Here is a 13,961-nt window from a genome sequence, read left to right on the forward strand (position 1 = left end):
ACTGTGAGTCTGAGAACTGAGAGGACACAACGCCAGCCACAGAGTAAATGCGAGATGAAGGACAGCTCAGAGACACATGCTGCCCTCACCTCACTCATTCAGCTCTATCATTTTATGTGTAGGACGCATGAACTTCTACAACTTCAGACTGGGGAATACCCAAAAGCATTTCATCTGGCTCCCTGCTTCCAGACGTTTTCATCAACACTGCCATCTTACCGATGAAGTCACCAATGACTTGAACACTGAGGCTGACAACTCAAGGTCACTCAGCTGCTAAGCCCATTTTAAAAACTCCCATTTGTGTCTTAAGCTATCTCCCAATGTCTGAATGTAGTAAAGATGACTCTCCGGGCTATAGGATGGTCTAAGATCAAGGCTGCCTCTGTTATTACAGATAATTTATAAAACAAGATAAAAGCATTTAAGCCAAAGGGATCATGCACTGGGTAATCAAAGTGCCAACTTAAAATATTGGACAGTTATGGAAATGATAATGAAGCTTGTAACCATCTTTGCTAATGCTTATTATGTTGTTAAGCAAAAAAAAAAAATCAAAGAACATAGTCCCATTTATACTGTGATTATAACTAAGTACAATTATGTACATATAGCACTGGCTGGAAAGGAGCTTGGAAAATGACTGTGGTTGATATGCTGAGGAGGTGCCCTTGCCCAAGTTTTATTGCCATCAATTGACTATAATGAGTTGGCATAATAAATACTATCACAGTACTAATCACAGAAAAGAGATGTTGCTGTTCACTTACCCAGGGTTATACAACATGACTGCGGACAGGTTCTCACAGGACTTTGAGAGGTCGGTCATAGACAAGCTGAAGGAGGACAGGAGGCCACTCTAATAGCAGATACAGGGTAGAATGGTTACCTCGGTGGGTATGAGGAAGCCAGTGCTAGCATTCATTGCCTTCTGCTAGTGACAGGCAATGAGATATGCACTCAGGTGAATGCTTAATATCTTGCCAATGAGGGATAGTTGGGCCTGTATACACTAGAAAACACTTAACAATGGAAATTGAGCAGACATTTCATAACTCAGAAAGCCTCATAGCCACAGTGCATTAAAATTTGGTTAGAAGTTAGAATTCCATCTCTGTTGCCATCTACGGTCACATGTAATGAGTGACAGAGGTAAAGGGAGATAAAGGGGAGGAGAGGGCAAATGGTAAGAACTGCTCTATTTGCTTCCAATGAAAGCTCTTGGCAGACAGGCTTCCCCTATACCGGTATCTCTGGAACCATGCCCAAACAAACTATCTAGAATGGTCCTGGGCAGGAAGGGCAAGAAGGTTGACTGGCTGGATCAGTCCTGGACTAGGCTGAGGGGTGTAGCTTTGTTCTCCTTTTCTATCAAAGGTCTTGCCAGTCAACTGAGGCCTATGTTCCAACTACCGAGTGACCCAGCACCTTATGCCACTACTTACTATAAGGGCTTTGACTGGCAAGACCTTGCAGGTCAGGGCTGTGGACTGGTTGCCCACCTGTCCTAAGGGTGTTACAGACAGCCTGTCTTGGTCTAATTCCTACTCTGCTAGCTGTGGGGTGATAACAGCTGCTGTACAGATAAAAGGGCAGAGTCTTGGCTTAAGTTCAACATCGTTCCTAGATCATGAAAATGCAAACTGCAGTTCTTAGTGTCTTCAGGAGTCTAAGGAGAGGACATGGTGTAGACTTCTTTCCTTCTCAATCACTGTTCCTCTCTTTCTGTGGGCTTCAGCCATCTTCCACCATCATGCGCTATGAAACCTCTAAATGGCCCTATCTAACCAAGCCAATCTCTCTCAATGGTCCTACTCCCCCACACCCCCACCCCTGACTTGGCCTGCTACCAAGGGGAAAAACCCAATTTACTGTGGTTGACCTGAAATAAGAGTGATTCAGTTCTAAGTTACTTAGACAGATTCTGGTAGATGTGAGTCACTGCTCACTTTAATGCCACACAATGCCTGGCTCCTCTGGGGATGTGCACACTAGAAAGAAGGTTCTAGAAGGAACAGCTGTTTCTTGTGCACCCTGGATTCCATTACTGGTCAGGAAGTAACGTGCCTAGAACTGAGCTGTTACAGAACTTCCTTGACAGAGGCTTTATCTCAGAAGGTGAAGTGGTAGACCCAGGAGGATACCCTCCCCGAACCTGGGCCAGCCCCCAAGCCTCACCTTCCTCTTCTCCCTAAGTTTGGCAGCTTCCTTCGGATGGTTAAAGCGGAACATGTTGGTTCTTCCCAAGAGTATCACAGCACCTAGAACACACAAGAACAGCAACAGTGAATGGAAGGAAATGTGACATCAGTGGTAGGCAACAGCAGAGCACGGAGTTCTTCTTCTAATGCATTTGAAAATGATGAGGGGCTTCAGTCTCAAAGGCCCACCCATGAAAGCTAATTTTAAACCTGCATGTACTTTTGTTTTTATAGCTGGGTGTCACGATATTCACAACAACTTAGGCAGAAGTGATGTATCTAAGCATTGTAACCTATTATGAGATTTTAAACTTAATACACAGATAATTATACTTGTGATTGTTTGGAAGAAAAAACCCTCTACATCTCTAAAGAGGTGTAACATCAAGCAAAACATGTGATCATGAACATAGGAAATGTTTATCAATGCTTACATAAGTAGATACTCAAAGAAAAGCAGATTTATAAGAAACGTAGTAGAGCTGGCAGAGAACAAATTCCTACTGCTAAAAACTGTTAGAATCAGGGGGCTATGCTGCTTCCTGTCACTAACCCTGTAAAAATGTAATGTCTGTATTAGATACTCAGGAAAGGATCCTGGCCACAGTCTTCATTCAGTACCAAATGCTCAGTGGACAAGGGAAGTCCAGGCCAATGCTCAAGAATGACCAAGCCTAGGAGGAGGGGTCAGCTCAAATAAGCAATAATTTCTAAAGTCAGACTTGCCCAGTTCCAGACTTGTCCATGTCAGCTGTGGAAGGCAGTGAGCTCCCTGGCCTCAAAGGTAATTAAGAGAAGTGATGTTAAACACAAGACTCGTGGTCTTGTCCATGCTGGAGCAATTATATTACCTTATGACAGAACATAGTGTTCAGAATTTGGCCTGAAAAAGACAAGGCCCATGCTCTGGAGTCGGCCATCAAGAGCAATGACTCTACAACAGTCTAGCATCAAAGTACCAAGCACAGAGTGGAGTAGCTAGAAGCAGACTTATGCCCCAAAGGCCAAGGCTGGTTTCACTGGAATCCAGGAGACAGAAAAGAGCAGGGCTGTGGGGACCACTGGGAAGTTTGAGCTGCAAACAGGAGACTAGCCACCTCTGTTCAAATCTAGCCAAAGGATGTTAGAAACAACAGACATGCTGTGGGCACCTGGCGTACTGAAGGAAAGACAGACCAGAGTTCCCAATCTAGAGGTCAGTGATGAAGGCCAACGCACAGTGTTTGTATTTCCCACAGAAAATGTCAAAAGGAAAAATACTAATTGTGAAGTTAAAAACTTAGAAAATTTCAAAAAACACTCAAGTATCTTTCTAACCTCCCTTGAAAAGTCAGAAGCATGTTGAGGGAACAGTATCAACAGATCCTTAAAGCCCTTGGTGCAAGTCCTGGAGCTGCTGCTGACTAAGCACAAACAATGGCCACTTGCTTAGGTGTGGTCTTGGCCTGGACCTGACGGGGCATCACAAGCCCAGACATATACATACCCTGGAGCTTTAGCGAGGATCCTACTACCCCACTTCTGCTGCCACCTACTCAGTCCACTGTCTGAGAGATCTCAGGAGTTTCAAATCCATACAATTAACCACTGAGGTTCAGACACAAGGCACTGGGACAACCTTGAAGAACTGGGTTCGGTGGAAGTCATTATTTCACATGGAATGCAGTCAACATGAAGAGAAGACAGTTTTAGGAGACTCACAAAGGCAGTAGGCATTTTCCTCACTAACAATCTCCTCATAGAAACTGACACCTGAGTCTACCACTACTGTAATTAAGAAAGGTGTTTTCCATCCTTTTACTACCAAGTCTCAGAGCTTTGTCTCTTATAGAAAGTCATACTCTAAGCAGTCATGTCTAGGAAGTATGTACATTTAATATGCTTAAGTTACATTAGAGATTAAAAAGGCCATCAAATTCCAGGTGTTAATTACACCTAATCCAACTCCTTTTTTCCTTCTGTTAATCAAATGCCTAGTGAAGCAAGTTGAAAATTGTTAAAATACGCTAATGGAAAAATAGAATAGTATCTCAGAGACACATTTCAACTCACATTAAGTCACCAAAAATAATCCAGCTACCTATGTTATTTGCATGCAGTTAAAAGCACTTTCAGGACTTATGAACAAGAGCAAAACTATCCATGACAATTCATTATTTCCATTTAGATGTGTGTCAAGAGCCTGGCCTATACAATGGACCCCATTAACAGCCTCCTTCTACGGCTCACTTTCATTCAAGAAATACTGAATCAAAAATATGTGCCATGCTTATATGATAGTTCTGTTAATTTGTGTAGCCAGCAAATACACAAATGAACATTTCCTGTATGCTAGTCATCATGATAAACACTAGGGACACAGAACTGGAAAGAGCAAACATATGCCTTGCCTTTCAGAGCATAACCAGTAAACAGAGAGGGTAAAGGAATGAAAAGCTTCCCACAAAGTAAAGGAACCAGGCTGAACAAAGGAAAGAGGTCCTCGAGGAGAGGACTGATGAGGACAAACTTTAATGGCATGGGGACATAGTATATTGGTAGAGGGCTTGGCTGTCAGGCACCAGGCCCTAGATTTGATGCCCAGTATCAAAACTTTAATCAATTAAAAAGAAGTGCTAGAGATGAGTTTTGAGAAACATATATAAAGGTTCTGCAGTGGAGATTAGGTCTCCAAGGACAAAGGGATAACAAGGAGCCTTTTTAACATAGCAAAGCAGAGCTGACCTCGAGATTCTCCCAGCATTGCTCAGTCCCTACCTGTTATAGGGCTGGCAAACCCTGCCACCTAGGCTGAATTCTACAGCCCAGGGACTGGGCTGCCCTTCCCACAGAGGCTCTTCCCTATATAATCCAGACATTTTGGGTACACCCAGATCTTGGTCTCTTGGTTCTCCCCTCTCCTGTCCTCACTCTCCTCACATGGCCAGGCTCAGAGCTGTGTCCACTCTGCACTCTCTATGATGTTTCTGCCTCTAGCTATGCTCTCCCTAATATCTACAATAAACTTTCTCCTCCATCATACCTAGAAGTAGTCAAGTACACCTTTTTTTGTCATTCAGCAGGAAAAGAGAGAAGAGAAGATAGCTAGAGACTGGCAAACAGGCATGTGGATATGACAGAGGGAATAAGGGACGTCACTGTACAAGATAAAGCTTAGGAGGGAAAGGGCCCCTCAGTCCTTCAGAAGAGAGTGGGAAAGCCATCTGTCTTACACAGATGTGGGAGAAAAGCACTATTCAGAAAGATAACTTTTGCAGCTGACAGAAGAATGGCAAAAACGTTAGGAGGCAACAGAGATGAGCTTCAGGAGTCTAGAGGAAGGCACTTCAGGACTGGGAGAGGCGATGTAGGAGAAGAGTAAAGAATCTGGAAGCCATTTAGGAGATAGAAGCAATAGAATTCAATGAAGGGCACATCCAGGCAAGAAGGCTGAGGAAGAAGGCTCTAGCATGTAGACTGACTAACCAGTTAGAATGCTAGCCACATAGGCTCATAGCACTTGGAAAAGAACCATAGTAATGTGGTAGAATAGACCATGAGTTCAGTTAGCTTTAGAATAATGACGTTAAAACATCTTTAGCAAATTAAAAACACACAGCCTGATGATCTAGAAGGCCTGAGGCTTCCTTATGATATGTACATATATGTTTATGCTTATAGAAATGTATGAGGACACACACCATCCATGTATGCATATGTGTGTGTGTGTGCATGCGCACGCATGCATGGAAAGACACTATGCACATGAATATGCAATATCTATATTCCATCTATCTATCTATCTATCTACCTACCTACCTACCTACCAACATACCTACCTACCTTCCTATCTACCTACCTACCTATCTTGAAGCCTGCCCCCGAGTGACAAACTTCCTCTAACAAGGCCATACCTCCCAAAGTGCAATTTCCTATGGACCTATGGGGACCATTTTCGTTCAAACCATCATACTATCTTAGAGTTTTCTCTACTAAATCAAGCCACTGATGGGAAAATGCCACTCAAGTAAAGAGGAAGGAAACAAATAGATGAGGAGGGAAAGGAAGGGGAGGAGAGGAGAGACCTGGAGGGAAACTAGCTTTTAACAGATATATGATAGATAGATAGATAGATAGATAGATAGATAGATAGATAGATAGATGGATGGATGGATGGATGGATGGATGGATGGATGGATAGATAGATAGATAGATAGATAGATAGATAGATAGATAGATAGATAGATAGATGTAGGTAGGTAGATAGATAGAATATAGATATTATATATTTGTGTGCACCTAATGTCTTTCCATGTGTATACACACACACAGGCATGCAGGGCAGGGCAAGGCAAGGGAGATTGAACTCTTAAAACAATAATGAGAAAGCAGGAGCTAAGGGGGAATCACCAGTGCAGAATGCTTCAAGAGAGGCTAAAATGGATACTAGAAATTACCAGTGGGTGCTGTTTAGAGGAAAGGTGTAGGAGTGGAGGTCAAAGCAAGAAAGGAAGATCTGGGGAGACAGGAGACATAAAGGATACATATTTACCAAGTACACACAGGGTCTTACAGACTTCTGTGGCAGGAAAGTCAGGCTAGAAAAAGAGGCATGGAGATGAACATGAAACCCAGTGGCAGACTGTCTGGACCCTCCTGTGCCCAACCAGGGCCATGTGTGCCAAAAACAGAGCTCAGGGCAGGCAGGGGTGGCTGAGAAAGTCAATGACCTAAGAAGGATCTTGACCACCTGTGGAGCCTGTGAGTCTCAGATCTACTCTGCTTCTCTAGCTGTGCCCTGCTCCATCTCCAAAACTGCCCCTGTCTATACAGTCGCCATTCACCACTGTCTGTGTATCCCTTTCTGTTCCAGGACACAGGAACTTGGAAATCTCATTGGTTGCCCTCTGGACCTAGATCAGACATATAGCACGTTAATAAACAAAAGGTGAAATGGGTTCAATGACATAGTTTTGACTTATTAAAAGGAAACTCATGAATACACTAAGAAGGCAATAAGCCAGGTATAGCAAAGCGTGGAATGATGGGTGGACGCACAGACATGAGACTGGCCATCGATGTAACATTCAGATGATGGTTGGGAATATAGCTCAATGTGCAAAATGACTGCTGTGTAGGCAGGAGGACCTGAGCTTGGATCACCAGAACCTGTGTAAACATCCAAGCCTGGTGCTTCCCCTGTGTCCCTAGCAGTGGGGAAGGCATGGAGGAAAGTAGAATGGGGCCAAATCACTAATCTCCAGATTCACTGAGAGACCTTGTCTCAAAAAATAAGGCAGATAAGATTTGAGGAAGATACCAGACACTGACCTCTGGCCTTCACACACATTTCCACCGCACTCCCAATACACACACACCCTACACTCCCTCTGACACCAACAATGTCTGCGTGGGACCAAGGAGTAATGGAAAAACTTCTTTGAAATTCAGTGTTCTCATCTACTCATCAGCAGGAAAATTCCTAGCGTTCCTTCACGACCTTAAGTTCTTTTTAACTGTCAATGACTCCTTGCTTGAGGTTAATGTGATTAATCGCAGCAGATGGACTTTCTGTGATACACTTAATTTGTAATTTTGAGAGCATGTCTAAACCTCCCTGAAATATATGATGCCTTCTCTGAGATTACTTCAGAGCCTGTTAAATATCCAAAGACAGACAAATCCCAGACAGTCTTAAAAGGGAATGGAAAGGAAAATGACATTTTCAAAAGGGAGACAAAGCCTTTTGTTTAAAAAAGGTAGAGAGCTTCCTTCATTTAAATCTCTGTGAATGAGAGCTGGTTTCATAGGAGATTTTCTCATTTTAGAATTTCAAGTAAGCTGAAAAAATAAGCATATGTGTGTTTGCAGTGATTCCTAGGGAAGATAGGGACAATAGTTAATATGACAAGTAATTACCCCTCCTTACATTTTAATGAGATTTTTCTAATTCTGCTATGACACAAATAAATGAACTTATTTTTCTGTTAAATGCTGTCATATGAATATTTTAAAGGCAACTGTATAAAAGACCTTATTTTGAGTTATAGCTGATACAAGCACATGAAACATTTGTGGTCCCAAGATGCACAGTCCAAGGTAACAGGAGCTGAGGGGCTTGAGACAATAAAACCAGGATCCTGCTTCAGGGCTCCTGATTTTACATTTTAAATCATTTAAAAACTGCCCCCACCCCCATCCCACCTAACACACATAGAGGCTGCATTCCTAAAGGATACTTGGTCGAAGAGGTTTCATTTGAGTTGTGATGGGCAAAGAATCCAGACTCATAGAGTACCATATACTGCTTTGAAAGGTCGCTGGGCAAGAAGTCTGGGTAACAAAGGGCTGGGACATTCTGGTTTTGTTGTCTGATTATAGGAGGAAGAAACTGCTTATAAGTACTTTCTCTGTGATTTAAAGATTTAAAATAGCTTAAAAATCTCACATTGAAATGAATGTCAATGTTAGCACCATTTTGGGATCATGATAGAATCTAATCTTCAATAACATGTACCAATACATAAGAGCAGATTAAGTTGCATGTCCTAGGACTTTACACTCTTAATAATGGTTATTACTTTAGGCACAGGGATTACAGTAATTCTGTCTCAAAAATGGCTTTGGGAAGTGAGATGAGAAAGACAGAAGTTAAAGGGGATGGGCAGTTTTAAGCAGACTCTGAAAACAAATTCAGACAAGACCTGAGGGTGACTTGACTAGCTTGGGCATGACAGATAGGCACTGAGTATCAATGTCAAACTGCAGCAGATGTCACGACCAGAGCAGCCATTAGGCCACTAGTTTTTGTGATTGTAACAAATGTATATGACACTTTACCAGAAAGCCACACAGGCCTTGACACCTTCCTTATAAGTGTTCACATTCCAAATTCGGAGGGGAGGCATAACTTCCTGCTTTCGATGAATCACTTTACCCTTCAGTTTTTTCACAGTAAAATTAAAATTGAAAGCTTAGATTTTGGGTCTCTGGACAAGAAAGGAAATTGATTTTCCGTCTTTGCTATTGACATTCCCAGTCAAATAACCACCAAGGATTATTTGATGATCTGTGTATGAACTGAGTGAAGAGCTTTTAAATCTTCAAGATGTACCAGTCACTCTTCCCCATAAAATCCTAGAAGTGTGCATGAGTGAGATAGGCTAATATTTTTATTTTTAAAATGTCATGGGGGAAACAGTGTTTCCTATATGGGGCACGTTGGTCCTTCCCAAAGAAAATGTGCATTGAGCATGGAATAATTCAAGATCAATACAAAATTGCTGAAGAAGGACTGCTGGGCTATCTCAAGCTCATCAAGGCTTGCCTGTCTTATGGTGCAATTTTCCACAACTGGAGTCGCATGTCACAGACGCCTTGCCATGAATGAGGAGTTCTGTGTAGCTGCTGGAGTATCCTGAGAATGACCACTATGTCTACAACTGATGGAAAGACTGCCATAAAGGCAGTATAGCAAGTTGCAAGTTAAAAAATTGGTGCTTAGTTGACAGACTTAGCTCAAGGTACCAAGGCAGCAGGGAAGGTTCTAAGATCTGTCAAATAAGAGTCACTCATTCTAGAACCTTAGCTGATTTCAATGCAAAACAAACACTAAAAAGAGTGCTTAAAATACAGGCCTATCGTTAACATCAGCAGTGCTTCAAAGCGTTTAACACTGCTATGGAGATTAGAGTGGCTTTGGATGTCAAAGTGCAACCAAACTGACAATGACCACTTTTGTATTCTTGGCTCAGACTAGGAGGAAACTCAAATATGCTTACTGGTATGAAGTAAGAACTCCAGGAGAAACCCTCTGCTTTAGTTTGGAAAGGAAGCCAGAAGGTCCCTGGTTGCAAGTGGAAACAGCAAAAGGTCTCTGGGTTATTGGACCCAGGACAGTGAAGCAGGCTCCCTTGGCTGTATTAACCCTCTTGGTAGCCTTTAGACTCTTTGCCCTGGATATAGATAGATATAAATACTCAATGTAGAAGAAAGAGTGGAGGAGCTGGAGAGATGGCTCTGCAGTTAAGAGCATTGACCTCTCTCTTCCAGAGGTCCTGAGTTCAATTCCCAGCAACCACATGGTAGTTCACAACCATCTGTAGGAGATCTGATGACCACTTTTGGTGTGTTTGAAGACAGTAACACTGTTTTCATACATAAAATAAATCTTAAAAAAAAAAACAAAAAACGAAAGAGTAGAATCAAGAAAGCTCCAATTTCCATTTGGAGGAGAGAAACAGGAGGAACAAAGAAAAAAAAAAAAACTAAAGTATTTGGGACGCAGTAGGAATTCCAAGATTCAGCACCACATGTGCACACAAAGCCCCAGGCCTCAGTAGCTTGTTCAGCCTAGAGATTAGCCAAGAGCAAAGATCTGCTCAGGGACCTGGCCAGCCAGTGGTGGCAGAGTCACTGCTATGTGGACTAGCAATGCAGTGGCTTTGACACTGAGTCAGTATGGGGGCTACAGCACAGTCTGTACAGCTGAGGCTCTTCTCGCTTAGGCAGGAAGCCAATGAGGGAACATGTGAGAATTAGATGAAACTTACTGTCCCATAAGGAAATGCTCAGAAGTTTCCAGGTTCAAACCATCATTGTTAACAAAGGAAAAACCAGGAAGATGCCAGTGAGCAAGTAAGACGATTAATTCAAGGTACTTCTGACACAACAAAGATGTTGATAAAGACTCTGAGTTATCAATTATAAACATGTTTGAACAAGTATTTTGACTTTAAAACCATCAGAAAAATTAAAAGTTCAACAAAAGACAAAACATGAAAAAAAAAATTAAACATTGCCACCAAGAATCACAACAAGCAAAAGCCTTGTGGGAAGAGCCTCACAGGTCACAGACATAGAGGAAATCTCAAACTAAAGACAGTAAATAGAGCATCAAAAGACTGTGACACAAAAAATGAAGTATCTAATTTTTATGGGATTAGAGACATAAAGGAAAGAGAAGTGTGCATGATAGGGGGAAATGTTTTTACACAAACAGCAGCAGCAAACTTTCCAACTGTAAAGACAGAGAGACATCGGTGGATTCAGAAGCTCCGCAAATTCCCAACTGGTAACCATGAAGAAGTCCCTGACAAGACCCACTGTGAAGCCATCTTAGGCAATGTGAAGCTGAAGATGTTGAAAGGATCAGAGAGACTAAAAATTAGATGTGAGTGAACAGGAAAGAAAGTAGAGACAGGTAAACAGTTACTTTTCTACCAATGTCCAGGGTGCCAAGATCTGATTTCAGCAAAACAAGTTTAGTCAGCTGTTCTCACATAGAGGCATGCATCACAGTTACCTCTAGACATAAAGAGCTCCATCACTGGGGCCTCGTCCCCACATCTTTTACAGCAGAGGGTTTAGGAATGTGTAGATCTAGTAAGCTCCTAGGCAATGCTGATGGTACTGCTCTGGCACATACTTGGAAAATCATTCTCTCTTTAAAGATAACTCAGGCTTTGACATCCAAAAATCTGTTGAACTGGCACATATATAAGACATGTGCCCAGTTTTCAGGTCTCTAACACAAGGAAGGCACCTGAAGAGTACTCAGGCCAGTAAAGGGGAGTCCATAGGGAACAGACACTGGTATCTTAGACACTTTGTATCATATACAGGTCCTTTGCCTTAGCTGGATCCTGTGGCTCAACCCCCAAAAACCTATTTTCCTTTTCAGTTCCACTAAAAGTCCTCTTTAATTTGTCACTGAACAAACCACAGCAGCCCTCCAGCAGATGAAAATTTTATCAAAGGCTCCTCAGCTCCACTCTGCAGACAATCACCTGTTCCCTCTTTCAGGGTACTTGAATAGATGCAAATATATTTTGGCACTCGAGCATATCACATTCAAATGCACCTAGGTGTGAATTTCCAAGATGCAGTTTCTATAGCACTTCTAAAATGAGAGATGAATGTTCAAGGGATCTGACAGACCAGCAAGACCAAAAATGTCCACTGATATGAATGTAAAAATTAATTTAACAGTGACCAGTTTTAAAATATATAGTACAGCAAAAAAATAATAATTCAAATAACAATGACTAGTTCCTAGAAGTTCCAAGGCAATGCTGAAATACTTCCTGAATTACAACACGCTTGATTATTGTGCTATTTCTTACTAAGTAGATATATGGCGGCCAGGGTCGAGGACTTAGAGACTTAGACTAAGAAAAGCTGAGGTCTATGAATAAGACATCATGGTAACATTTGTAATTTCTTCTTTTCATTAATCCATTTTTTGGAGTTCAGGGGACCTGAGCTCTAGGTACACATTAAGAGAAGAGTATGTTTATATACGAAGAGGAAGGGAAAGGTATCTTATACCACGTATTAGATAATACACAGCTCGTGTTCACAGTTCTAGCAAACATTCTTCATGTTAATGACAATGCTAACTGATTAAAAACCTTTCCTATTTGTGGTGTGTGTGTGTGTGTGTGTGTGTGTGTGTGTGTGTGTGTGTGTGTGTAGTATTAGGGGGATATGCTATATGAGAAAAGACAGTTTACTGACACAAGTTGAAAAGAAGAAAGGAAGAAAACACTCCTGCCCCTAATGGCAAATTTAAACAAATCTATTAGCTGGTATTCGCATGTGTTAAGTGATTTAGATAAGGAAGTTGTAATTACTACTTGTGCTTTTTTAATGGCATAGCCTAGCACATTTCCAAATGGAAGTAATTTACCAATGAAGAGACAGCTGAATGCCAAATATCAGCAACAAGCTGGAAACTGATGGTGGATAAGGGAGGGTGCCCTGAGTGGCACAGGATGAGCCTAAGGTTCAGGCAAGAAAGAGCAATGTGGACAGATGTCACTGGGATGTGGGTTGACACTCATCTGTGTTTTCTGTCCTAAAACCTTTTCCTTCTAAAAGCAAGGAACAGTTTCAAAACTATTTCTTCTGCTATATCCTTCATGGATCCAACTGATAGTTTATATAACAGGCCAATTCTGAGGACTAAGAAACAATGGCCAGGAAGAATGGTAAAACCAGTAACCACTACAGTAAGCCAGAGACTGAACTTAGAACAACAGATGTGGGAAACCAAAGTGCCTGCACTTCGTGGTCTTCGGGGTTACGGATAGAACCTATGCCTAGCTTGGGAAGCCACAATGATTTAACAGCATATACAAGTCAAGGCTTGAGAGGGTGAAAGCGTGAGTAATAATAAGGGATAATGAATGGTCTGCTACAATTGTTTTTCAAATATTCTGCGTTAATACAGCAGCTGTCCGTTATTCCAAGACCCATCTCCAAGAAGCTTGGTTGCCAAGAGTTAATTCAAAGCACTTGCCTTTGCAAAACTTACCTAAGCAGGACATGCAGAAGGGCTCTACAGAACTGCTTTTAAAAAGCTGCCTCATGGGCAAAGCCAAGACAGGCTCTAGTACAAAAATAGTGTTTTATTTAGTCCTGCTCCCCACTTATTGTGTTTTTAATGAAATCCATTTTTGGTTTACTCTTTACTATAGGATTTTTAAAAATTAAGCCTTTATTGAGTTAGCTTATGATCCTCATATACAAATGCTGAATTTGGCCTCCTTCCTCTCCGGCAGTGAGGATGATCTGGAAGGAGGAACGTATCAGTCCTCTACACTTCTTTTTATTTTCACTGCACATACTCAACACAACTCCAATTTATCACATCACTTTGTATTTTAAAAACAGGTTCCAGTTGTCACTTTAACAATCCTCAAACATCAAATGAGCCACAGGAGAAAATTTTAATCCTTAATTATGAAGGACTGAAGCTGTTTTACGTTCAGTAAGATA

General features: G+C 41.7%; 1 protein-coding gene across 15 annotated transcripts in view; it reads right to left on the bottom strand.

The window, feature by feature from the left end:
- Positions 1-13,961, bottom strand: part of Kif16b (kinesin family member 16B) — a 279,523-nt gene that overhangs the window by 109,193 nt on the left and 156,369 nt on the right. For all 15 annotated transcript variants that reach the window (XR_005501888.2, XM_063283800.1, XM_039105043.2 and 12 more), the window contains 2 exons: positions 2,179-2,261; positions 771-859 (listed from right to left, as the gene is read on the bottom strand). Coding sequence is in view for 14 of the 15 variants with exons in the window: in XM_063283800.1 (XP_063139870.1) it covers positions 771-859; positions 2,179-2,261 (172 nt within the window). In the remaining variant the exon portion in view is untranslated. The remainder of the gene's footprint in view (positions 1-770; positions 860-2,178; positions 2,262-13,961) is intronic.

This window comes from Rattus norvegicus, chromosome 3 (genome assembly GCF_036323735.1).
Source record: "Rattus norvegicus strain BN/NHsdMcwi chromosome 3, GRCr8, whole genome shotgun sequence".
In the NCBI taxonomy this organism is placed as follows: Eukaryota; Metazoa; Chordata; class Mammalia; order Rodentia; family Muridae; genus Rattus; species Rattus norvegicus.